General features: G+C 65.6%; 2 protein-coding genes across 2 annotated transcripts; one reads left to right on the top strand and one right to left on the bottom strand.

The window, feature by feature from the left end:
* Positions 1-2,878: 2,878 nt before the first annotated feature.
* DCST1 (DC-STAMP domain containing 1) lies at positions 2,879-11,946 on the bottom strand. Its single transcript, XM_030542589.1, has 16 exons — positions 11,910-11,946; positions 11,655-11,780; positions 11,146-11,220; positions 10,665-10,793; positions 8,392-8,531; positions 7,597-7,774; positions 7,278-7,421; positions 6,777-6,898; positions 6,297-6,454; positions 5,768-5,867; positions 5,454-5,549; positions 5,132-5,258; positions 4,581-4,697; positions 4,152-4,294; positions 3,710-3,823; positions 2,879-3,167 (listed from the first exon to the last, which is right to left on the bottom strand). The coding sequence occupies exons 1-16, from the start codon at positions 11,944-11,946 to the stop codon at positions 2,919-2,921; spliced, it is 2,055 nt and encodes a 684-aa protein (XP_030398449.1). The 3' UTR covers positions 2,879-2,918.
* A 1,791-nt stretch (positions 11,947-13,737) lies between these two features.
* DCST2 (DC-STAMP domain containing 2) lies at positions 13,738-22,288 on the top strand. Its single transcript, XM_030542590.1, has 15 exons — positions 13,738-13,939; positions 14,253-14,423; positions 14,632-14,733; positions 15,318-15,512; positions 16,036-16,101; positions 16,619-16,832; positions 17,277-17,434; positions 17,551-17,715; positions 18,155-18,322; positions 18,617-18,717; positions 19,341-19,471; positions 20,117-20,244; positions 20,424-20,517; positions 21,371-21,631; positions 22,159-22,288. Exons 1-15 carry the CDS (start codon positions 13,738-13,740, stop codon positions 22,286-22,288), a joined length of 2,286 nt encoding a protein of 761 aa, XP_030398450.1.
* Positions 22,289-23,181: the final 893 nt, after the last annotated feature.

The raw sequence follows: 23,181 nt of genomic DNA on the forward strand, positions 1-23,181 counted from the left end.
CCGGCTCCCCACCCCGCCCCTCAGACCCTGACCCCTCTGTCCCCCAACTGCCCCGCAGACCCTGACCCCGACCGCACCCCATCCCCGCCCCTCAGACCTCGACCCCTCTGCCCCCCAACTGTCCCGCTCCCCTCCGTCTGCCCCCATCACACAGACCCCTCTCCCCTGCTCCCCCTGCCCCGCAACTTCCCGGCTCCCCACCCCTGCCCCCTAGACCCTGACACCTCTGTCCCCCAACTGCCCCGCAGACCCTGACCCCGACCGCACCCCACACCCGCCCCTCAGACCCCGTCCCCTCTGCCCCCCAACTGTCCCGCAGACCCTGACCCCGACCGCACCCCACCCCCGCCCCTCAGACCCCGACCCCTCTGCTCCCCAACTGCCCCGCACACCCTGACCCCGACCGCACCCCACCCCTGCCCCTCAGACCCCGACCCCTCTGCCCCCCAACTGCCCTGCAGACCCTGACCCCGACCGCACCGCACCCCCACCCCTCAGACCCCAACCTCTCTGCCCCCCAACTGCCCCGCTCCCCTCCGTCTGCCCCAACACACCGACCCCTCTGCCCCCCAACTGCCCTGCTCCCCTCCATCTGCCCCGTAGACCCTGACCCCGACCCCTCCGCCCCGCTCCCCACCCCTGCCCCCCAGACCCTGACCCCTCTGCCCCCCAACTGTCCCGCAGACACTGACCCCGACTGCACCCCACCCCCGCCCCCAGACCCCAACTGCCCCGCTCCCCTCCGTCTGCCCCAACACACCGACTCCTCTGCCCCCCAACTGCTCCGCTCCCCCCCCCAACTGCCTCGCTACCCAGACCCAGACCTCTCTGCCCCCCAACTGTCCCGCTCCCCTCCACCTGCCCCGCAGACCCTGACCCCGACCCCTCCGCCCCGCTCCCCACCTCCACCCCCCAGATCCCGCCCCCTCTGCCCCCCAATTGCTCTGCAGACCCTGACCCCGACCGCACCCCACCCCCGCCCCTCAGACCCCAACCTCTCTGCCCCCCAACTGCCCTGCTTCCCTCCGTCTGCCCCCAACACACCGACCCCTCTGCCCTGCTCCCCCTGCCCCCCAACTTCCTGGATCCCCACCCCTGCCCCCCAGACCCTGACACCTCTGCCGCCCGACTGCCCTGCTCCCCTCCAACTGCTCCGCAGACCCCTCCACCCCGCTCCCCAGCCCCGCCCACCAGACCCCTCTGCCCCCCAAATGCCCTTCTCCCCTCTGCCTGCCCCCAACCCCTCTGCCCCGCTCCCCCTGCCCCCAGCTGCGCTGCTTCCCAGACCCCTCTGCCCCTCAACTGCCCCACACCCCAACTGCCCCGCTCCTCTCCGCCTGCCACCAACACCCCGACCCCTCTGCCCCGCATCTGCCCCGCTCCCCTCCGCCTGCCCCACAGACCCTGACCCCTCCGCCCCGCTCTCCACCCCCGCTGACCTGACCCCTCTGCCCCCCAACTGCCCTGCTCCCCTCCGCCTGCCCCCAACACCACACTCCCCTCCACCTGCCCCGCAGGCCCTGCCATCCAACTGCCCCGCTCCCCACCCCCGACCCCCACACCCCGACCTCTCTGCCCCTCAACTGCCCTGCACCCCAACTGCCTCTCTCCTCTCTGCCTGCCCCCAACACCCCAACCTCTCTGCCCCCCAACTGTCCCACTCCACTCCGCCTGGTCCCAACATCCTGACCCCTCTTCCCCCCAACTGCGCTGCTCCCCTCCACCTGCCCCGCAGACCCCGAACCCTCTGCCCCTGAACTGCCCTGCTCCCCTCCGCCTAGTCCCAACACCCTGCCTCCTCTGTCCCCCAACTGTCCCACTCCCCTCTGCCACCCCGAACACCCCAACTGCCCCTATCCCCTCCGCCTGCCCCGCAGAGACCCCGACCCCTCTGCCCCCCGACTGCCTGTGACGGAGCAGGGAGTGGGGCAGATTTGACCTGGGAATGTCGCAGGGGAGTTACATTGGGGAGGGGGAACTTCCCTTGAAGGAGGCTCCCTGAGCTGTAACCTGAGCCAGGAGGGGGTTGGGAGAAGTGACACCTTCTGCCTGGGAGACTGGACAAAGGAGAGGAGGGCCGGAGAGAGCGGCTGGAGGAGGTTTTGTTTTCAGTCTTGGGCTGGGGTGCAACGCAGAGAACTCCAAGCTGGGGTCTAAGCTCCCTGAACCCCCCAGAAGGACCTGGCTGAGGGGTCCTGGCTGTACCTACGAGCCCTGCTTGGGACTGTGGTCCTGTCAGCTAATAAACCTTCTGTGTTACTGGCTGGCTGAGAGTCCCGGTGAATCGCAGGAAGAGGGGTGCAGGGCCCTGACTCCCCCACACTGCGTGACAGTGCCCCACTCCCCTCCACCTGCCCCCAACACCCTGATTCCTCTGCCCCCAACTGCCCCATCCCCCACGTCAACCGCTCTTCCCCCAACTGTCCTGGAAGATGGGCTTCAGGACAACCCTGATGGGCCGGGGGCTGCTTGGAGATGGGGAGGGAGGCAGCCTTTGAATGGGGAGTTGTCTCCACACATCTGGGGCTGGGGAGTTGGGTCCACATGTCCTGGAGCTGAGTCATACAAAACTCTGGCCTTAGGGGCGCTGGCTCCCGGCCGCTCTCCTGGGGTCACAGGCATTGGGGCGAGACTAAAGATGGGAGGGGAGAGTTGAGGATCAGCCCTTGCTCCTTGGGACTCCCCTGACCACAGGCTACCAGCAGGGTTTGAACCCAGGACACTAGCACAGCCCCCAGCCTTTGGAGCTTAAAGGAGTAACTCCCTCAGCCAGCAGGAGTAGCAGGCCATTATCCTGCCTGTGCACCCGCTGCTAGAGGGGAAAATGAGACAGCCACGAAGGCCAAGACCAGCCAGCATCTGTTTAATGAGCCAGGAGCCCTGTCCTGGGGAGGAGCCTCCCGCTGGCCCCCCACGCCTCAGTCTGTGTAGGTCATCTGCTCCTCGCTGCTGCTGTCTCCAGACAGGGACGCGTGGCCGGGGGTGCAGGCAAAGCAGACCTGCCCCATGTCCCTCCAGCAGGGCTGGCAGTAGATGGTGCCGCAGGTGGGCGTCGGGCACAGCTGGGAGGCGCGGCTCTCAGGCGAGCCGCACAACACGCAGTATCGGCGCAGGCAGCGGCGCAGAAGTGGGCACCAGAGGTAGAGACGCTCCAGAAGGGGCTTCTCCTGCAGCAGGGACAAGCCGGGGGCTCTAGGCGGGTGTGAGCAGAGGGTCCTTCTCCCAAGGGACTGGGGCTTTTGCTTGGCATCCTCCCCCGCAGCCTAGGCCGGGGTCTTGTCCTGGCTGTGGGGTCAGAATGGGAGCCAGAGCCGGTGATGGGACTGGGGCCCCAGCTGCTGTGCCCTGGACTTTGGGACAGCAGAGTGGGGGAGGAGCAGAATAACACCAGCTGGGGAGGGTTGTGGGGAGGGGTGGCCAGCCACTTGTGGCAACGGGCGTGAAACATCTCCCACAGATGGGCAAGTGTGTGCAGAGAGTGTGTGCAAGACTCCCCCATGCATGTGTGAGCATGTGCACAATTGTGCAAAGGGGTGTGCAGTGGCTCTCACCATCAGCTGTGAGTGTGGGTGCTGTCTCCGTAGGTGCACAGAGGCGCGTGTTGCCGTGGGTGTGCAGAGATGTGTACGTACGTAGTGGCTGCAGGGCCCTCCCCTGCCCCTCGCCATCCCCGAGCCCCGTCCAGCCCGACGCAGACGCCTGCACTCACAAAGGCCTGGTGCCGCCGGGCATGCCGGGTGATGCGTCTCCTCTGCAGCCGGACGAAGGCCTGGCGCTCGTGCAGCAGCTGGTTGTACAGGAAGAGGACCCGCTTCTTCTCCCGCTGGCCGGAGGGGAGAGCCTGAGGGGCCGTGGGGGCAGGAAGGCAGAGCCCCTCCCCCAGCTTCCCTTCCCTGGGATCTGGGGGTGACCCCACCCCCAGGAGTGTGGGGAGGGCGGGGTCTCAGTCCCCAGCCCAGGCAGGGGGCCCTGGCTAGAATCTACAGAGACAGGAGGGAGGGGGTGTGGAGGGACCAGAGGGGAGATGGAGGAAGATAGGAAAGATTGCGGGCGGGGGGGTGTTGGGGATAGAGGGGAGGGAAGAGTCTCGGGGTGGAGGAGGGGGTCACTGGGGTCTCAGGGGCAGGACTAGGGGTCAGTGGGGGGCTCACCTTGGGGAAATAGAAGGCAGCAATGACGCGGCGCAGGCGGTGGGCATACACCTGGCCCAGACACAGCAGCACCAGGGCCCCCAGGGGCAGGCAGCTGGCCAGGTAGTCGCTCTGTGCCATGGCCTGGGGCTGCGGCAGGCAGGCTGCGGGGGCCAGACAGACATGGTGAGGCCTCGGCTCCGTGTTCCCCTCGTCCCCCGCCTCAAGCAGCTAGAATGCCGAGAAGGGGAGAGGGCGCTGCCCTGGGGTCTCGCCCGGACGACCCCAGTGAATTTCCAGAGGGGAGGGGGAATATCCACAGGCTCTGGTGAGCAGCTGGGCTTGGGCAGAGATGGGCCAGGCCACGGGAGCCTGCGCCCTCAGGAGCCCCATGCCTAGGGGTGGGGACTCTCCATGTGGGGGAGGGGTGTCCATCTCCCCCACACTCACCCAGGTTAGTCGACTCCAGTGCCATCTCGGAGGACGTGTTCAAGGCGCCGATGGTGCTTCGGAGCAGGCGGGCCAGCAGAGAGCGGCCCCCGACCCGCACCTCCAGGTGGTGGCTGCCTGCAGCAGGCAGAGAGTCGGGGTCATGGGGAGGGGGACCCTGGGACACACACAGGTGGGGGGTTGTAGAGGTCTTGGGAAGGCAGGGAGGGGAGTTGGTGAGTCCTCCCTGTGGGGCTGGAGTGTGGGTGCCCCCTACAAGATATTGTGAAAGGCAGTTACTGCTGCTGGAGGGAGAGAGGCCAACATCCAGAGATGGTGCCATGGGGCTGGGGAGCTGTGCCTGTCCCTGGGGAGTGGTGCTATGGGGCTGGGGGCTGTCCCTGGGGATGGTGCCATGGGGCGGGTTATATGGGGCGGGGGACAGTGCCATGGGGTGGGGGAAGGTACCATGGGGCGTGGGACGGTGCTATGGGGCTAGGGATAGTGCCATGGGGCGGGGGGCAGTGCCATGGGGTGGTGGAGGGGGGCGGCTGCCCGTGCCAGGCGCTCACTGTGGAAGGAGTACTGCACAAAGGAGTGGTGCCGGATGACGCTGAACATGGTGTAGAGGACGTGGTCAAGGCCCCAGGCCAGCAGCAGGAAGAGCAGCGGGGGGACGCACTCCAGTAGCTCCAGCATCTGAGGGGGAGGGGTGCGTTACAGCCTCCCCCAGGCCCCCCGGCCCACCAAACGTCCCCTGCTCCCAGCCCAGTGCTCCCTGAAAGCACAGCGTGCAATGCTCAGTCAGCGCCAGTTGCCAGGGCTCCCACAGGGGTGACACTGCCGGGCAGCCAGGAACAGCCTGTACCAGCGTGGCCCCTGGCCCCCACTCACCAGACTCTTCAGCTCGGGCGGCTGCATGGCCAGTCTGCAGGGGAAGATCACACCAGAGACCTCGGCCCGGCGCAGGGGCAACAATGTACGCTTCTTCTGGAGAGACAAAGCAGAGTGGCACAGGCTGGCACCCGGGGCCTGCCCCTCCCAAGGGCCCTCACCCCACCTCCCACGTGGCCAGGGGCACTCACCTGGAACAGCAACACGGAGCAGGACAATTAGTGGATTGTCTTCCTGAGAGCCCATCGCCGAGCCCCCCGAGCCCCAGCCCACGGCTCCCCATGCCCTCCCCAAGCCAGGCCAGGTGCCCTCACCTGCTTCCAGCGCCGGGCGTCGAGCTGGCGGAAGTAGGTGGTGACATAGAGGTTGTCGAAGCGGATGTCATGGTTATAGTGGTTCGTGTAGGAGAAAGCACTGGGAGACGAGTGGGGGAGCTGAGACCTGGGGCACTGCTGGGCCCACCCTCCCGCCCCATGCTGGGCACTCCCAGACAGGCACATGGGGCACAGAGCCCCACCCCTTGCTGCCAGGGGAGGCCTCATCCCAGAGGCTGCACACAGCTCGTCCACAGGTCGCAACTGGCTTTACAAGGTCGGGATCCTGGTCTCTGTTTTACACATGGGGAAACTGAAGTGTGGAGTTGGAACAGGACTTGCCCCAGGTCATGCAGTGGCCAAAGTGGGACTAGAATCCCAGTCCAGAGTCCCAGCCCCTGGTCTACCCCCTAGGCCATGCTGCGTCCCATACCATCTCCCAGGGCATGTGGGAGTGGGGGTTCGGTGCCATCCCATGCAAGGGAACGGAGCCTGTCCCCTGCCCCCGCAGGCCAGCGGCCGAGCTCACGAGATGAAGATGAAGAGGAAGGTGCAGGAGAGCAGCAGACGCAGCACGGAGATGGCCTGGCCCAGCCGGACGCTCTGCTGACGCATATGCGAGGTCACCTCCTCGGTGAGCCGCTCCCGGGACACATTCACGCCCATCAGCGCGTCCTGGGGCTCGTGCTAGGGGGCAGAGAACCAGTCAGCGGGGGGGTACAGCAGGCATAGGGGCTGGCCATCTCACCTCCGGGGGCACTTTGTACAGGGGGGGCTTTACGCACCATCGGGGCCTGGTCGGGGGGAGAGGTCGGGCTCAGACCCAGGAGGGTGAGGAAGATGTTACACCCCCGGGGGAGCACTAGAATGTCACACCTTGGGGGGAGGGGTGGGTGTCACAGCCTAGGGATGGGGGAAGGGGGCGGTCACACCTTGGGGGGAGGGGTGGGTGTCACACCCTGGGGATGGGGGAAGGGCGGGCGTTACATCGGGGGCAGGATGGTCACACCTGGACGACCAGCTGGGCGCTGAAGTCCTGGCTGATGCCGGCCACGGAGCCGTTCACTTTGTCGTAGGTTTGGCCGAAGTTTCCCTCCACGGGGATCTTGTCCCTGCACCAGGTGTGCATCACTGGGGGGGAGGGAGTTTGAAGTGAGCTGCATGGAGTGGGGAGCCCCCCACCTGCCCCCCGTCGTGGGCCCAGCCTCCCCTGTCCTTCCCAGCTGGGGTGCTCAGGGCCGCTAAAGGTGCGGGGGGGCTTCCTGGCTCTTCTGGGCTCTGGCAGCACTGGGCCCCAGGTGGGAGAGGATCCCAGCATGGGGGGCCATGGAAGGAGGGTCTCTCACCCTGTGCAGCAGGCCTAGTCCTCTCCGCCACCCCGCTGCCCAAGTCCCTGGACCTGAGCACACAGCAGCCCTGCTCTCCCCAGCCAGGGCTCCCAGCTCCTTCACTGTGGGGTCACCCTCTGGCCCCTTCCCCTCTCCCAGCCCAGGGTCTCCCCAAGACTCACCCTGTACCACGTGGCAGAGGAACTTGAACTTCATGGGCAGGCAGAGCAGGTGGCTGATGAGGGGCACTGCAATGTGCTGCAGACAGGCCTTGTGCTTGGCGTCAAACCAGGCCTGGCAGCGCCTGATCGCCTCGTCAATCACGTCTGGGGGGGGAGCAGGTCACTAGGGCCTCTCGCCACAGCCCAGCGCAGCCCCCGGCTCAGCCCCACAGAGCAAGCGGAGCCACACCCCTGCCTGGTGCAGCCTGGCCCCACCTCAGCCCCCCACAGGCCGCCTGGCACTGTGCCCCCCGCTCCCGCGCTGCCTGGGCACACTCACATTTGCAGCGCAGTTTGGTTTTCTGCTCGTACAGCTGTTGTGTGCTGGGGGTGCGCTGCCCCTGTGCCCGGCGCGGCCGCCTCACGCCGTATCCTGCCTCACTGGCCACCTGCTCGTTCAGCCCTGCGAAAGCCTGCGAGACGTTCCGGGTCTCCGCATTGAGGGTCCGTCCGCCCTTCTGCTGGGGGAAAAGGTGCTCACGGGGGGGGGTCTGACAATGGGGGGGACCCCACCCTGGGCTGAGTGGGGGACCTCCAGGAAGCACGACCCAGTGCAGCTCCTGCCCCGCTGCCCTTACCCCAGTGCCCATCCTCAGCTGCCCAGTTCATCTGCCCGGCCCCAGTCGGGCTCCCTGGTGTCCCTGTGCCCCCCTGCCAAGCTCCCTGGTGTCCCTATGCCCCACCACCAGGCTCCCCGGTGTCCCTGGGCCCCCCCAGGCTCCCCAGTGTCCCTGTGCCCCCCCAGCTGGGCTCCACGCCATCCCTCTCCCAGCCAGGCTCCCCAGTGTCCCTGTGCCTGCCCCCAGCCAGACTCCCTGGTATTCCTGTGCCCCTGGCCAGGCTCCCCGGTGTCCCTGCCCCACCCCCCCAGCTGGGCTCCCTGGTGTCCCGTGCCCCCCCCCCAGCTGGGCTCCCCGCCATCCTGGTGTCTTTGCCCCCCTCCCAGCCAGGCTCTCCAGGGCTCCCCCCCGAATCCCCCATGCTCCCTCCACCACACACACACTGTGCCCTCCCTGGCCTGAGTTCCTCATTGCCCATCCTTGCCAGGCTCCTGCCTGTGCTCCCTGCTCCTCACCACCATGTCGTGCAGCACGGCACGCAGGGGAGCTGTGGACACCTTCCAGATCTGCCGGCTGTGGTTGATCTGCAGCTCCACGGTGCAGCCCACGGAGCGGATCACCTCGTCCAGGTTGTGGCGCATGTTGGTGATGGGGCCTGGGGATGGGCCATGCGGCCAGGTCACAGGCCCCAGCACCAGGGCAAGGCCTGAGGCCAGAACCACCTGACAGCCCCCTGCTGATATGGGGTGAAAAACGTAACCCCCCTCTTGCCATACCCCGAGTGAGGGTGCAGTGGGGGGGGTCGCACCAGGTGCCCAGTGAGGGTGCAGTGGGGAAGGGGGGGTCACACTAGGTGCCCAGTGAGGGCGCAGTGCGGGGGTGACGTTATTGACACAAACTGGGACCATATAGGTCAGGGGTAGGCAACCTCTGGCACACGTGCCAAAGGCAGCACACAAGCTGATTTTCAGTGGCACTCACCCTGCCCGGGTCCTGGCCACCAGTCCGGGGGGCTCTGCATTTTAATTTAAATTTAAATGAAGCTTCTGAAACATTTTGAAACCTTATTTAGTTTCCATACAAGAATAGTTTAGTTCTATATTATAGACTTATAGAAAGAGACCTTCTAAAAACATTAAAATGTATTACTGGCACATGAAACCTTAAATCAGAGTGAGTAAATGAAGACTCAGCACAGCACTTCTGAAAGGTTGCCGACCCCTGGTATAGATCATTGTTCTAACCAAGGTCCTGTAGTGGCACCAAATCTTGTATAAAGGGGGTCAAACAAGGTGTCTAAGACAACGCTCTGGTTTGCTGGTTATGATGCTGCTGTCTGGGTGTGTGTATCATTTTTGTAGTGGAAGTTATGAATATTGGCTCTGACCTGTCAGTATTTCAAACTGGGTGACACCCCAGACAAGTTGGTGTCAGCTCAGCCTAGCCTGCTTGATGGCCTATTACAGACCATCAGCTACACAACTGACCCATCGAGAGAAGGCAGATATACCTTGTGACTCAGCAATGCAGGGACCTGCCCATGGACAGAACGCTTGAGGTTTTCAAGCCACGCTGGGCAGCTTGTCTTTTGAACAAAGAGAAGCCACATGGCAAGAGGCTATAAAAAGCTGCTGCAGCTCCTCCATCTTGTCTTCAATCCTGCTTCTTGCCTCTGGAGGGACTTTGCTACAAACTGAAGCTCTGAACAAAGGACTGAATGACCCATCCCAGCTGGAGATGGACTCCAGAGACATGATTTGAACCTGCAGTTTATTCCATCACTGCTACAAGCCTGAACTAAGAACTTTGCCATTGCTGTATGGAATTGATTCCATTTAACCAGTTCTAGCTCTCATCTCTATCTTTTTCCTTTTATGAATAAACCTTTAGATTTTAGATTCTAAAGGATTGGCACCAGTGTGATTTGTGGGTAAGATCTGACTTGTATATTGACCTGGGTCAGGGGCTTGGTCCTTTGGGATCAGTATGACGAACTGGGAATGTTCTTAATGTTTTCTCTGAATGCTGTGTTGGTGCCTCAGTGTCCCCTAGGCAGTTCTTAAGTATCTAGGTGATCCTCGTCCCCAGCCAGCTCCAGACTGAAACCCCCCTCCAGCCCCTCCTCCTCTGCTCAGCTCCTTTCCTGGGCCAGGATGTCACCTGATCTCTTTGTCTTCAACACCTTCAGCTGGCACCTTTGCAGGGGAGGGGCCTAGGCCATCAGTTGCTAGGAGACTGAGTGTCAGGTATTTAGGTGCACTGGCCCTTTGCTCTGCAGCAATCACACACCCTTATCCCACCACCTAGATACTTAAGAACTGCCATGGGGACACTGAGGCACCAACACAATATTCAGAGAAAACATTAAGAACATTCCCAATTCATCACAATCAGGAGAATCCATTTTCTTTTACTGGGGTTTTGGTTTTCATAACCATTCATCCCCAGGACGGGTGGCACTGGTGTTGATACTGGGAAACTGGAGTGTCTAAGGGAATTGCTTGTGTGACTTGTGGTTAGCCAGTCCTCTGTTTGGCTGGTTTGGTGTCTAAAGGACCCCAGCTTTGGGCTGTGACTGTCCGGCTCTGAGCAATTTGTCCTGAATCGATACATACAGTTGTGTCCTGCCAGAGGCAGCATCCTTATAGTCGGGGGGGGGAGAATGTCACCCCCAGGTGCCCAGTGGGGGAGGGGGTCACACCAGGTGCAGAGTGGGGGGGAGTCACACCAGGTGCCCGGTGAGGGGGCCCCACACCCACCTATCTCCAGCCTCTGCCTGTCTCCTTACCGTCATAGACAGCAGCCAGGACATAGGTGAGCAGGTAGAGCCGCCCCTCCTTGCCCAGGAACTTGGGGGCGACCAGGAGGCTGGCGCAGCGGAAGTGCGGGGAGACGCCCCAGCCCAGGGCACTGACACCTGCATGGGAGTGGGGCTGAGAGAGCCGGTGGTTTCTTCCCACAACCTGCGGCCCAGCTGGGCACTGGTCAGGCCCACCCACCCCCCGGCCACAAGGCACCAACCCACCACAGGAAACACAAACAGCCCTGCCCTGGGCACCCACCCACATGCGGCACCCCCTCTCCATGGGCACCCACCCACCGTGGGGCACTGACCCCCTGGGCACCCACCCATCAGGGGTCACTGCTCCCCCACGATCGGCTCCTACCCTCCAGGGGGCACCAACCCCCTGGGCACCCACCCACCCTGGGGAGACACCCCAGTCCAGGGCACCTACCCACCAGGAGGCACCGACTCCCTGGGCACCCACCTGCCAGCCCGTACATCAGCTCGATCTTGTGACCCTCGTCGAGGCTCATGGGGAAGAGGAGTAGCTGGCAGAGGCCTGGACAGCCAAGAAGCTGGAATGTGGGAGCTGCCCTGAGCACCTCGGACCCTTCCCTGCCCACACATCTCTCCCTCCAGCCCCACACATGCCCCGCCCATCACAGGGGGCTCGGGCTAGCTGCAGGAAGGCCACAGCCTGGGCAGCGCAAGGCAATGGCACCGCTTTAACAAAATGGGGTTGGAGGCTACACTGTAGCTAAACTGGGGTGACCCTCCACCCCAATATCCCCCCTAATATCCCAGTGCCCTCAGATACCCCAGCATCCCTGTTGTCAGCACTGCCCTGGCATTACTGGCCCCCATCACAGACTCCCAAGCAGCCTCCTCCCATTTACCCTGCCCTGCAGCAGGGACCCCATATCCTGGCCGTCCTGGGTTCTAACAGCCCCACAGGGCCTCCCCAGCCCACCCACAGGTACTGGCCGGACTCACCGAGGGCCAGGAAGCCCCCAACGCCTGCGCCCAGGAAGAACTTGCTGAGGCGGAGCTGGTCGGGCTGGCTCCAGAGGAAGCGGGCACAGCAGGCGGGCAGCAGGCTGAGCACAGCTCGCTTCAGAGCTGTGGGGAGAGACAGGGGTTCATGCTGGGTCTCCCCAGGGCACCATGGGGGGGCTGCCCCACCAGTAACAGGGAGCTGGGATTCAAGGGGCTGGGGCCCAGGCCAGGATCCCCGAGGGGGGGTCTCACTCGTATTGGGCAGTTTCTGCCGCTTTGGTCTCCTCATGACACCTGTGCTCTTCTCCCTCCGCTGCGAGGCCTGGGGCTCCCTTTGTTCGCCAGTGCCCCGTATCCCGGCGACGGGCCGCGACATCTGGGGCTCCCTCCGCCCGCCAGTGCCCCGTATCCCGGCGACGGGCCGCGACATCTGGGGCTCCCTCCGCCCGCCAGTGCCCCGTATCCCGGCGACGGGCCGCGACATCTGGGGCTCCCTCCACCCGCCAGTGCCCCGTATCCCGGCGACGGGCCGCGACATCTGGGGCTCCCTCCGCCCGCCAGTGCCCCGTATCCCGGCGACGGGCCGCGACATCTGGGGCTCCCTCCGCCCGCCAGTGCCCCGTATCCCGGCGACGGGCCGCGACATCTGGGGCTCCCTCCGCCCGCCAGTGCCCCGTATCCCGGCGACGGGCCGCGACATCTGGGGCTCCCTCCGCCCGCCAGTGCCCCGTATCCCGGCGACGGGCCGCGACATCTGGGGCTCCCTCCGCCCGCCAGTGCCCCGTATCCCGGCGACGGGCCGCGACATCTGGGGCTCCCTCCGCCCGCCAGTGCCCCGTATCCCGGCGACGGGCCGCGACATCTGGGGCTCCCTCCGCCCGCCAGTGCCCCGTATCCCGGCGACGGGCTGCGACATCTGGGGCTCCCTCCGCCCGCCAGTGCCCCGTATCCCGGTGACGGGCCGCGACGCCTGGGGCTCCCTGTGCCCGGCAGTGCCCCGTATCCCGGCGACGGGCCGCGACGCCTGGGGCTCCCTCCGCCCGCCAGTGCCCCGTATCCCGGCGATGGGCCGCGACATCTGGGGCTCCCTCCGCCCGCCAGTGCCCCGTATCCCGGCGACGGGCTGCGACATCTGGGGCTCCCTCTGCCCGCCAGTGCCCCGTATCCCGGTGACGGGCCGCGACGCCTGGGGCTCCCCGCGCCCGGCAGTGCCCCGTATCCCGGTGACGGGCCGCGACATCTGGGGCTCCCTCCGCCCGCCAGTGCCCCGTATTCCGGTGACGGGCCGCGACATCTGGGGCTCCCCGCGCCCACCAGTGCCCCGTATCCTAGCGACGGGCAGCAACTCCCGCCATGGAATCCTGCCCAAGTGAGACCTGATGGGGCCCTGGTGTCTGTTATTCTCCAGGAGTGGGACGTCAGGTCCCCGCGCCACTGCACAGCTGCCCCCATCCCCACACACCCCACTGCTGCGGCCCCTTGGCATGTGCCACCTGCCCTAGGCCAGACTCAAACACAGAGCCCCACAGACTGAGCTGGTAAGAAGGAGAAACAAGGTCCCCCACTATCTGGTGCGGGCCAGGGCCAGCTGGGTTTTACCACCCCAGAGCCACATGGGCCGGCCCCAGCATCGTCCACAGCGGGGCCCAGCTGATCTGTGTATCACTCAGCCCCCCCAGACCAGCCGAGCTCAACGCCCCCCAGAGGCTGATTAGGCAGGAGCCAGCCCCATGCCCACCTAGGCGTGCTGAGAGTTGGGCACGTAGCGGGCACCTGGAGCAGGAGAGAGCCAAGCAGGCTGCGGGTGGGGTGGGGAGGAGGCTGAGGAGGGGTGGGGAAAGGGGCTGGTGTCTGGAGGTGCCTGCGTCCCAGCAATGCCTCGTCTCTCCGCAGCCCCGGGCCCCATTCCGTGAGGCGAAGCGGAGGATTGAGGGGGCCGCCCCCCGCCACCAGCGCCAGCTCAATGGGGCTTGTCTCATCTCTCCGCAGGGCCCTGGGCACGTCAAAGCAGGGCCTGCGGCCCAGGAGCAGGAAGGGCAGTGGGGGGCCAGGGCTGGCAGGGGAGAGCCCTGTGCGGGGCATGGTGCGCAGCGCGGGCAGCTTCGCTCTGGGCATGACCCTGGCCAGCCTCTACGGTGCCCTGGTGCTCTTCGCACAGAGCTACAACGTCTGGTACTGCCTGGTGTCCACCGCCAGCCTGGGTGCTGGCCTGGGGCTGGGCATGGCCTTCTCCAGCAAGGTGCGCGTCACCGTCCTGCTCATGCTGCCCCATGTCTTCTCCAGTAAGTGCCCCCCCGCCAGCCCTGCCTCCCCCCTCCCCCCGATCCCACAAGGACCAAACCCAGTGCCGGGATCACCCAGCGCCACCCTCACGCCCCCGGGCTCCCCTGCCCCCAGCCCGAGATACCAGCCGTGCCCCTGCCTGGCACACCACGAGCAGCCACAGGGAGTAGGGGCAGCTGAACTGGTGCCACTTGCCCCACACCCTCCACCTGGTGCCCTGTTCCCAGTCTGTCCCCCTGGGCACCCTGCATCCCCCTAGACCCTTCCCTGCCTGCCCCACTGACGCTGTGGGGTGACTGCCGCCCCCTGCAGAGCAGGGGAAGAACATGCTGCTGCTGGTGGCGCTGGGCATGGCCATGCAGGGGCCCTGCACCAACATCCTGCGGAACTTCGCCCGAGCGGCCCAGTCCGTGTCCTGCGGGGCCGAGCTCACCCTCAACCAGACGGCCGAGCTGCTGCAGAAAGCCAGGGAGCCACTGCTCAGTGAGACGGGGAGCGGGGGGATGGGTTACAACTGGGGAGCTGGGGGGGCAAGGAGGGATCCATTGTGGAAGCTGGGGGGAGGGTTAGGTGTTTCGGGGGAATGGGGTATCCCGTGGGGGGTGCTGTGGGGCGCCCCATGTGGGGAGCAGTGGAGGGGGTCCTTGTGGGGGGCTGTCTCTCAGATGCTCACCGTGTCCCGCCCCCCCAGGCGCACTGACCAGGATAAAAGCCATTGCCCAGAAGGCCAAGGTGGTGGGTGACCGCGTCCGCAAGTTCTTCCGCTCCGTCATGGACTCCGTACGGCACGTTGGTGAGTGGCGGGGGGAGGGGGGTGGCAGCTGGGACACAGCAGCGACAGTGACCGCCTCCTGCTGGCCCCCTGCAGCCTGGGTCAGCTCAGCCTGCAGCCTGCTCCACCGGCCCCACCCTGCCCCATTTGACCCCACCCCCTCAGACACCCAAAACCCTGATCCACACCCCAGTCAGCCCCTGGCCTATCTGACCCCTCACCCTAACAAGCCCCCAAACTGGGGCCTTCAACTTGTTCCTCTATGCCAGCCTCCAGTCTGGGACCCCATTCACTACCCCCAGCCCGCTCCCAACTCCAGTCCCGTTGACCCCAACCCCACCCTGCTTCTGTTCTGTTTGCTCGCTAGGGCGGGAGGACATAGGCACCAGCCATGGCTTGGAGCAAAGCCCATCTCCTGTGCCCCACATGGTGCCCCATGGCGCTGCCCTCATGCCCCAATACCCCCACAGCCCCGTGCCCCAGGATCCCATCTTTGTACCCTGGCTTGCAACCCCTTACTCTTGGACATCATCCCTATGCCACCTCACCCATCCTCGGGCCCCTGCCCTGCTGCTGCAGCGTGCCCTGCCATGCCATCTCCACAGCCCGGGCCCTGCGGAATGTGTGGTACTGGCTGGTGCACGTGGGTGAGGTGTGCAACCAGGACCTGGGTGCCCCCTACACCAAGTGCCTGCGGCTCTTCGACACGGCCAAGGACAAGTGTGAGCGTGTCATCCCCGCCCTCTTCTTCCTCTGCTACATCCTCCTCCTCTTCAAACCGCTCTGCGGCCTGGCCAATGGTGAGTTCCCTGGGCGCGGCCAATGGCGACTTCTACTATATGGAGATAGCCCTGTCTCATAGAGCTGAAGGGACCCCAAAAGGTCACAGAGTCCAGCCTCTGCCTTCACCAGCAGGACCAAGGACTGATTTTACCCCGCCCCCTAAGTGGCCCCCTCAAGGATTGAATTCACAACCCCCAGGCCAATGCTCAAACCACTGCGCTATCCCTCCCCCAGGGGGCGGGGCTAATGGTGTGTAACTAAGCTGTGGTGGGGCCAATGGGGTATGAGTGTCTCCAGGGGCGGGGCCAACACTTCCAGGGGGCGGGGCCATGCGCCATCCTAGAATCCCAGCCATGCGGGGCTGGAAGGGACTGTGAGGGTGCAGCCCCGGGCGCAGGGGCAGGACCCGGTGACCCTAGACCGGATAGTGTGGGGCCCCCTCGGGGCTTGCTGGGTGGGCCTGGCTGAGGCAATAGGTACGGAGCCCCCCAGCTCACCTGGGCACAGCTCCCCCCATGCAGCCCCCCACTTTCTCCACAGCGCTCCTGGTCTTCTGCGTCATCCCCCAGTACGTGCAGCCCTTCCTGCGCAGGAGAGTCGTGGCCCGTGAGTGCCGGGGTGCGCAGCGGGGGGGGGTGTCCCCAGGACACAGTCCTCCATGTGCTGAGGGAGGCACTGCCCTGTAGCCCTGGGAAGGGGCAGCCCCCCCTCCCCGTGTGCTCAGCAGCACTGCAGTGCCCAGTGTCATTTTGCCCATGGGCCTCAGCCCCCTGCTCTTCCCCCAGGTCTCCCCCCTCTCCAGCCCACTGAGGTCTCTCCCTCTTGCAGTTGCTCTGCCCCTCCAGATCTTCTCCCTCTCCAGTCCACTGAATGGCTTCACTGCCCTCCATGGCTCTGGCCCCCAGGCCTCACCACTCCTGTGGCTTTACCCCCCCCACCTCCCTACAGCTCTGCCCCCCACCTTTTACCCCCTGTGGCTCTGACCCCCCCCCCAGGTCTCATATCCCCATGGCTCTGACTGCCCAGTGCTCACCCCCCCATGCCTTTGACTCCCCCAGCTCTCATATCCCCATGGCTCTGACCCCCCCAGTTCTCACCCCCCCCGGTGGCTCTGATCTCCCAGCTGTCCTGAGGGTGCTGAGCCGCGTGCGCAGGGAGTTTGAGTTCAACATCTCAGCTGTGCACCAGTTCGACGTCAGCCTCAACTCCACCAAGAGCCTGGCCCAGGTGGCCCTGGACATCATGGAGGCCATTGGCCTGCGGCTGCAGCCAGCCCGAGAGGTGCTGGGCCTCTTCACACACGTCTCCTCCTGCGTCCTCCTCTACCTGTATCTGCAGTGAGTGCCTCCTGGAGCCCGCCAGGGACAGCACCCGGGATTCCTGGCGCCCAGCCCCCTGCGCCAACCATCAGCCCCCACTGCCCCCCAGAGCTGGGGAGAGAACCCAGGAGTCCTGGCTCCCAGCCCCGGCCGCTCTAACCCATCAGACCCCCCCCATCCCAGCCAGGGAGAGAACCCAGGAGTCCTGGCTCCCAGCCCCGGCCGCTCTAACCCATCAGACCCCCCACATCCCAGCCAGGGAGAGAACCCAGGAGTCCTGGCTCCCAGCTGCCCCCCCCCAACCCAGCGACCCCACTCCCCTCCCCGAGCTGGGAGGAGAACCCGGTAGTCCTGGCTCTCAGCCCCCTGCTCCAACCACCAGCCCCCACTCCCATCCAGCAAGTCCTGGCTCCCCTGCCCCACTACCTGTGCCGTGCTACCCTCAGCCTAGTGTCCTCGTAGGGCCCTGCTCTATCGCAGACGGTACCTGCATGACGACGACTTCGACAACATCTACATCACAGGGCACTTCCTGGCCATGGATGTGCTGCGGGCGCGGCAGGGCAGGCCCACGGTGCTGCCCCTCTCCGCGCGGGAGAGCACCAAGTACATCTGCCCGGGTAAGGGGCTGCGGCAGGGCCAAGCAGGGGGCAGAGGGGCAGGGCCTTGGGCAGAGGGGGCTGCTCCTGCCCGGCTCCCAACCGCTCTCAGTGGGGCTTCCTTCCTCCTGGCCCAGGCTCCCCGTTCCTGTCGCGCCGGGAGCGCTTCGGTTACGGCCTGGCCCTGGCCGGTGTCCTACGCCATGTGCTCCTCGGCCTTGCCCTCATCCTCCTCGACTATGGAGTCTTCTGGCTGCTCGACCTGGTCCGCTACCAGCTGCATGGCGAGATCGTGGCCAGGGGTGAGTCCCCCAGCCCAGCCCCTCCCCGGCCCCTCTCCGGCCACCCTTCGGGGCTAGCTGAGCCCTCTTGGCCAGGCCCACCTGCCCCTACTGGCCCCAGGGATGGCACATTGGGGAGTGGGACGCAACCACTAACTCGGCCCTGCCAGAAACCGGACCCCCCACCGCTCCCCGCCCACACCCGGCCCCGCCGGCCGCTGGGCCCCCAGCCGCTCCCCGCCCACACCCGGCCCCGCCGGCCGCTGGGCCCCCAGCCGCTCCCCGCCCACACCCGGCCCCGCCGGCCGCTGGGCCCCCAGCCGCTCCCCGCCCACACCCGGCCCCGCCGGCCGCTGGGCCCCCAGCCGCTCCCCGCCCACACCCGGCCTCGCCGGCCGCTGGGCCCCCAGCTGCTCCCTGCCCACACAGCCCTGCACTAATCCAGCCCGTCTGCCGGCAGCCCCCGTGGTGATGAGTGTCAGTGTGAATGGGACGGGCTACACGGGTGAGATCTACCGCGACCTGGTCTCTGCGTTCAACTCCCTGCAGCGTGGCAACGTCAGTGTCCTGTCCCGCCGGTGCCGCCTGTGCCCTGCTGAGCCTGACTACCGCACCTACCTGCTCATCGGTGACCAGCTGGGGGGGGGTTGCACCTGGGCCCTAGCCGTCACTGCCTGCACTGTCTGAGCATAGCCAGGTGCACGTGTGTGCCCCGGGGGTGCCCATGTCAGTGTGTGTGCAAGGCCCCATATGCCCTGCCCTACGGCTCACCAGCCCGCCCGGGAGAGCTGCACCCACAGGGTCAGCCTCAGCCCCCTCCATCAGTGTGTCTGGCAGATGCCCCCCACTGTGCCCAGCAGCCCCTTGCCCCCACATTGTGCCCAGCCCCCCACATCTGACTGGCGCCCCCTCCTGCTCACAGGACTCATGTACGGCGTGTGCTTCTTCATCGCTATCTTCGGCAGCTATGTGGGGCGCTTACGCAGGGTTGTGTGCGCCTCATATTACCCCTCCCGCGAGCAGGTGAGACCCCCCGTTAGCCAGAGAGACAGTAGGCCCGGGCCCTTCCCTGGGCCCTCCGCGTGGGAATCTCTCCATCCGTCTCCCCCAGCCAGAACATGGACCCTTGCTATGGACAGGGTCCCCCCAGGACCCTGACACCCCCCCACACCCAGCGCCCTGCCCCATGCCACTGACACTCTCCTGCCACACCCAGCACCTGGCCCCATGCCGTTGATGCGCCCCCCCCACACAGCTCCCCTCCCCATGCCACTGACATGCTCCCCCACACCTAGCCCCCCCGCCCTGTGCTGCTGACACCCACCCACACCCAGCCCCCTCCCCATGCCGCTGACACCTCCCACACATACCCAGCCCCCAATCCTGTGCCGCTGACACCCCCCCCACACCCCCAGCCCCCCACCCCGTGCCGCTGACACGCCCCCCCACACCCAGCCCCCCCTCCCCGTGCCGCTGACACCCCCTCACACACACCCAGTCCCCCTCCCCGTGCCGCTGACACCCCCCCACACCCAGTCCCCCCATCTGTGCCACTGACACGCCCCCCACAACCAGCCCCTCCCCCTTATGATTATCCCAGGCCCAGCCCCCCAGCCCTCCGTGGCGTCTACCTCCTTGTTCCCTAGGAGCGGACATGCTTCCTCTACAACAGCATCCTGACGCGACGGACAGGCCTGGCGAGCTCCCTGCTCCGGGCCACGAGGCAGCGGGCGGCTGACAAAGGTCACACCAACCTGCTCCTCATCCTTGCCTCCAAGTAAGGGAGCCCCCTCCCTCCGGGGCCAACCCCCCAGTCTCGAGCCAGGTGCCTGGGCAGGGTGGAACCGTCCCCTGGGTCTTTCCATGCGTGGGGCTCATGGGATCCATCCCAGGCCCTGGCCGCCAGCTTGCCCCATTCACCTCTGGGCTCCTGACTGGCAGATATGGAGACCTGATGGGGGGGGGCTGCGGGGCAGCTCACGCCCCTGTGCCCCTCGTGTGAGGGGTGGCGTTACCCCCTCTGAGATCCCATGGGCTTGTCCCCTCCACTTTCTACGTCATGTGACCCCCCCACCCTGAGTAACCCCCTCTGTGCACACTGCAAGACCCCCTCACCATCGCCCTGCCGAGCAATTCTCCCTCCGGTGCAGGCTGAGTGACACCTCCCCCGGGTAATCCCACCCTGCAACCCCCCCATTGTGCAACCCCCCCTTGTGCATGCCCAGTGACCCCCCCGGGTAACCCCCATACCCCACCCTGCAACCCCCTACTGTGCACCCCCCCCATTGTGCATGTCCAGTGACCCACCTCCTGTGAGTGACCCTCCCCAGGTAACCCCCATACCCCATTGTGCAACCCCCCACTGTGCAAGCCCAGTGATCCCCTTCCTGTGAGTGACGCCCCCCCGGCTCTGTGCCCATAGGTTTCCCCTGTGCGCCTGGTTGGCGCGGAGGATGGGCGTCCACCAGCAGTACTGCATGGGTTGTGGGCGCATCGGGGATGGGGCCGCCAGCCAGGACTTCATCACCTGCATTACCCCTGGCTGCAGAGGTAGGAAGCAGGGCGCAGGTGACGGCGAGGGGAGAGGAGCCTGGGACTGAGGGGGCAGCAGAGGGCAGGGCTGGAGGGGGAAGAGGGGTGGGTGGGTGACACTCCCCCCCCCCCAGGCACGGACAGCCAGAGCTGAGTCTGACACCCCTCCCTCCCCCCTGGCCTGCTCCCCTCCCCAGGGTTCTACTGCAGAGAATGCTACCAGATGCTCAGCAATGTCTGCTCCATCTGCATGGCCCCCCTGGCCTACCAGGGTGACATGGACGAAGAGATGTGAGTGAGGGTGGCAGGGGCCCTGGGGGCACCAGCACCCAGCGCCCACCATGGGGCACAGAGCCCATGGCAGGGGGACTGGCATCAGCTGGGGGCAGGGGCATCATGGGCTCGGTCTGCGTGGCTGGTGTCCAGCAGGCAATGCCAGGAGAACCCCTGGGGGAGGGATGACATCTCCCCTCCCATTGGCTGCCTGCCCCACCGTCCCACCTCCCTGGGCAAGGCAGCCAATCAGCTGCTGGAGGAGGCAGACAGTGTTCTTGTCCCTGCCCTTCTCATGGGGTGGGAAACAGAAGACATAGGATCTCAGGCTGGCTGTGCTCCAGCCCCCCAGCTCTTGTGATCAATGAGATGGCTCCTCTGGCCCCCCAAACCCCCAGCCTGGAATGGGGAGAGGGGACCCTAGTGCAGCCCCCCAGGCCTGGGAGGGGGAGTAAAGGCCCTTGGAGCTCCCGGAGGAGCAGAGGTGGGGCTGGGGGTACAGAACTGATGGGGGGGAAGTGGGGCAAAGTCACACTAATTGCCCCACACACTGCGTGGGCAGGGCAGGGAATAAAAATCAAAACACCCCAAAACCCACCAGCTCCTCCAGATTTACAGCTCTCCAGCACCTGGGGGCCAATCAGGTAGCGTTGGGGGGTCCGGTGCATTATTTCTGCCCCCCCCCCGGCTGGCACTGGCGTTTGCTGCCCGTTGTGTAGAGCTCTAGCTTGGATACAACACAACACACCAGCTGGGGGCTGGGGAAGGAGGCTCCCCCCAGGGCTGGGGTCCAGGCTGTGGCGGATGAGAGCCGAGGGGCCCAGCAGGAGGAGATGGCTCCCCTGCCTCAGCCTGGCCCTTGTCCCCACAGCGACTCCAGTGATGAGGAGACCGTGGGGCTATGGCTGGGTGCCACACGGGTGCTGCGGGGGCAGGAGCAGGAGCAGAGGCGCCGGCTGCGCCAGCTGCTGAGGCAGCGCATCCGCCAAGTGGTGCAGGGCCAGGGCTCCTGCCGGCGCCTGCCCCAGGAGCTGGCCGCATGGGTCTGGGCCCAGCTGGAGGAGGATGAGAGCGGAGACAGCACCGGGGCCAGCACTCCCAGCCCCATGGCAGCGGCTGACGACAGCTCCAGGTGAGCAGCTGGGAACAGGCAGGGGCATAGTCCCAAAGGGGGCAGGGCCAGGCGCCAAGGCCCATAGGGGATACCCAGGAGGCCTATGCTATAGGGAGGGCTCTTGCCTGCCCCACACTGCTTCAGCCCACCCGTGTTTCCAGCCTCGCTGGGACTGGCAGTGCAAGCAGGGCCCTGCCCGCCTCCCCAGCACCACTACAGCCTGGCCCGAAAGTCAGGAGGGATTTCGCCTGGGGGGCAGCTGGGCCAGAGCAGGGGGGCCCTGTGACCTCATGCAGGGGGTCTTATGGGCACCCACACATGGTCCGGCCTGGATTTCTGAAAGACAATGTTGGCAGCCGCTGGGCGGGGCTGAAGGTCTGTGAGGAGGGGGCTCCCGGCCCCCAGAAGAAGCAGAGAGGGGAAGCGGAGGAAGAGCAGGTACACAGGGCCCAGCTGGATTGTGTGGGAGGGGAACACGGGGACCATCTGCTGAAGGCCCCATCTGCCAGCATGTATCTCAGGGGCCTCCCCTCTCTGCCCCGCAGCGACCTGGACTTCAGCTACCAGGAGCAGCCCGAGGGCAGTGACGGGGAGGGAGGGGCTCTGCCGAGGCCCAGCCCCCCAGAGCCAGGGGAGCTGGAGGAAGTGAAGACAATCCCAGATACCAGCCAGTGAGGGAAGCACCAGGAGCCGGACCAGTGCCAAGGAGACAGATGTACTGTACAGGCGGGGGCACCAGGCAGATGGTCCTGCCCCCCAATGCATGGCTGACTTCGGGGCTGCACAGGCTCCAGCCTGGGCACCAAGGGGCTTCCCCCTGCCTGGGAGCCTGGTCCCCAGGGACCGCACCATCAATAAAGCGCCCTGTGGCTCAGGCTGATCTGTGCACTGGACTCTCTGCCATGGGGTGGGGGTGGGGCCTCTGGGTGCAAGGCCTAGTGTCTGCATCCCCCCAGCTCTCTGGGGCCAGGGGCTGCTGTTACCCCAGAAACCCCCATTTACCTCCTGCCCCTGCAGAGCCCCAGCCACTCCAGCCCAGGAGCCCTGGATCCCCAGCACAGGCAGGGTCCAGGGGTCTGGGGCCAGGCCCTGCTCCCCCAGGCAGCCAGTCAACACAGACAGGAGCGCTGAGGGTCCCTGCTTCTCCGTTTATTGTCAAGCAGCCTTCATTTAGAAATCAAAATAACAACAGGAACCGAAAAGCGCATGCGGGGCCGACCCTGGGCAGCTCCCGCTGACTCTAGCTGTACTTTGCTTTCTTTCCACTAGAGAAGTTCAAGTAGCCAAGATTTCAAGTTCACCATAAGGCACTTTAAAGCCAGGCCAGGCCAGGCCCCCCGCCCCCAGGACTGACAATGACGGCAGACAGCACTGGGGGCTAGGAGGGGAAGAAATATATTACATCATCTCTTTAAATATAGATCAACTCTGATCTGGGGCTAATACTCCCCGGGTGCTCCAGGGGCTGGGGGCGCTGCTGCCAGGGCAGACGGGAATGTGCAAACAGCAGAGATGCCCCTCTAGGGGGAAAAGCCACAGCTCTGGGGTGGTCCCTGGGGCTCCTCTGC

The sequence above is a fragment of the Gopherus evgoodei genome, chromosome 24, assembly GCF_007399415.2.
Source record: "Gopherus evgoodei ecotype Sinaloan lineage chromosome 24, rGopEvg1_v1.p, whole genome shotgun sequence".
NCBI lineage: Eukaryota > Metazoa > Chordata > Testudines > Testudinidae > Gopherus > Gopherus evgoodei.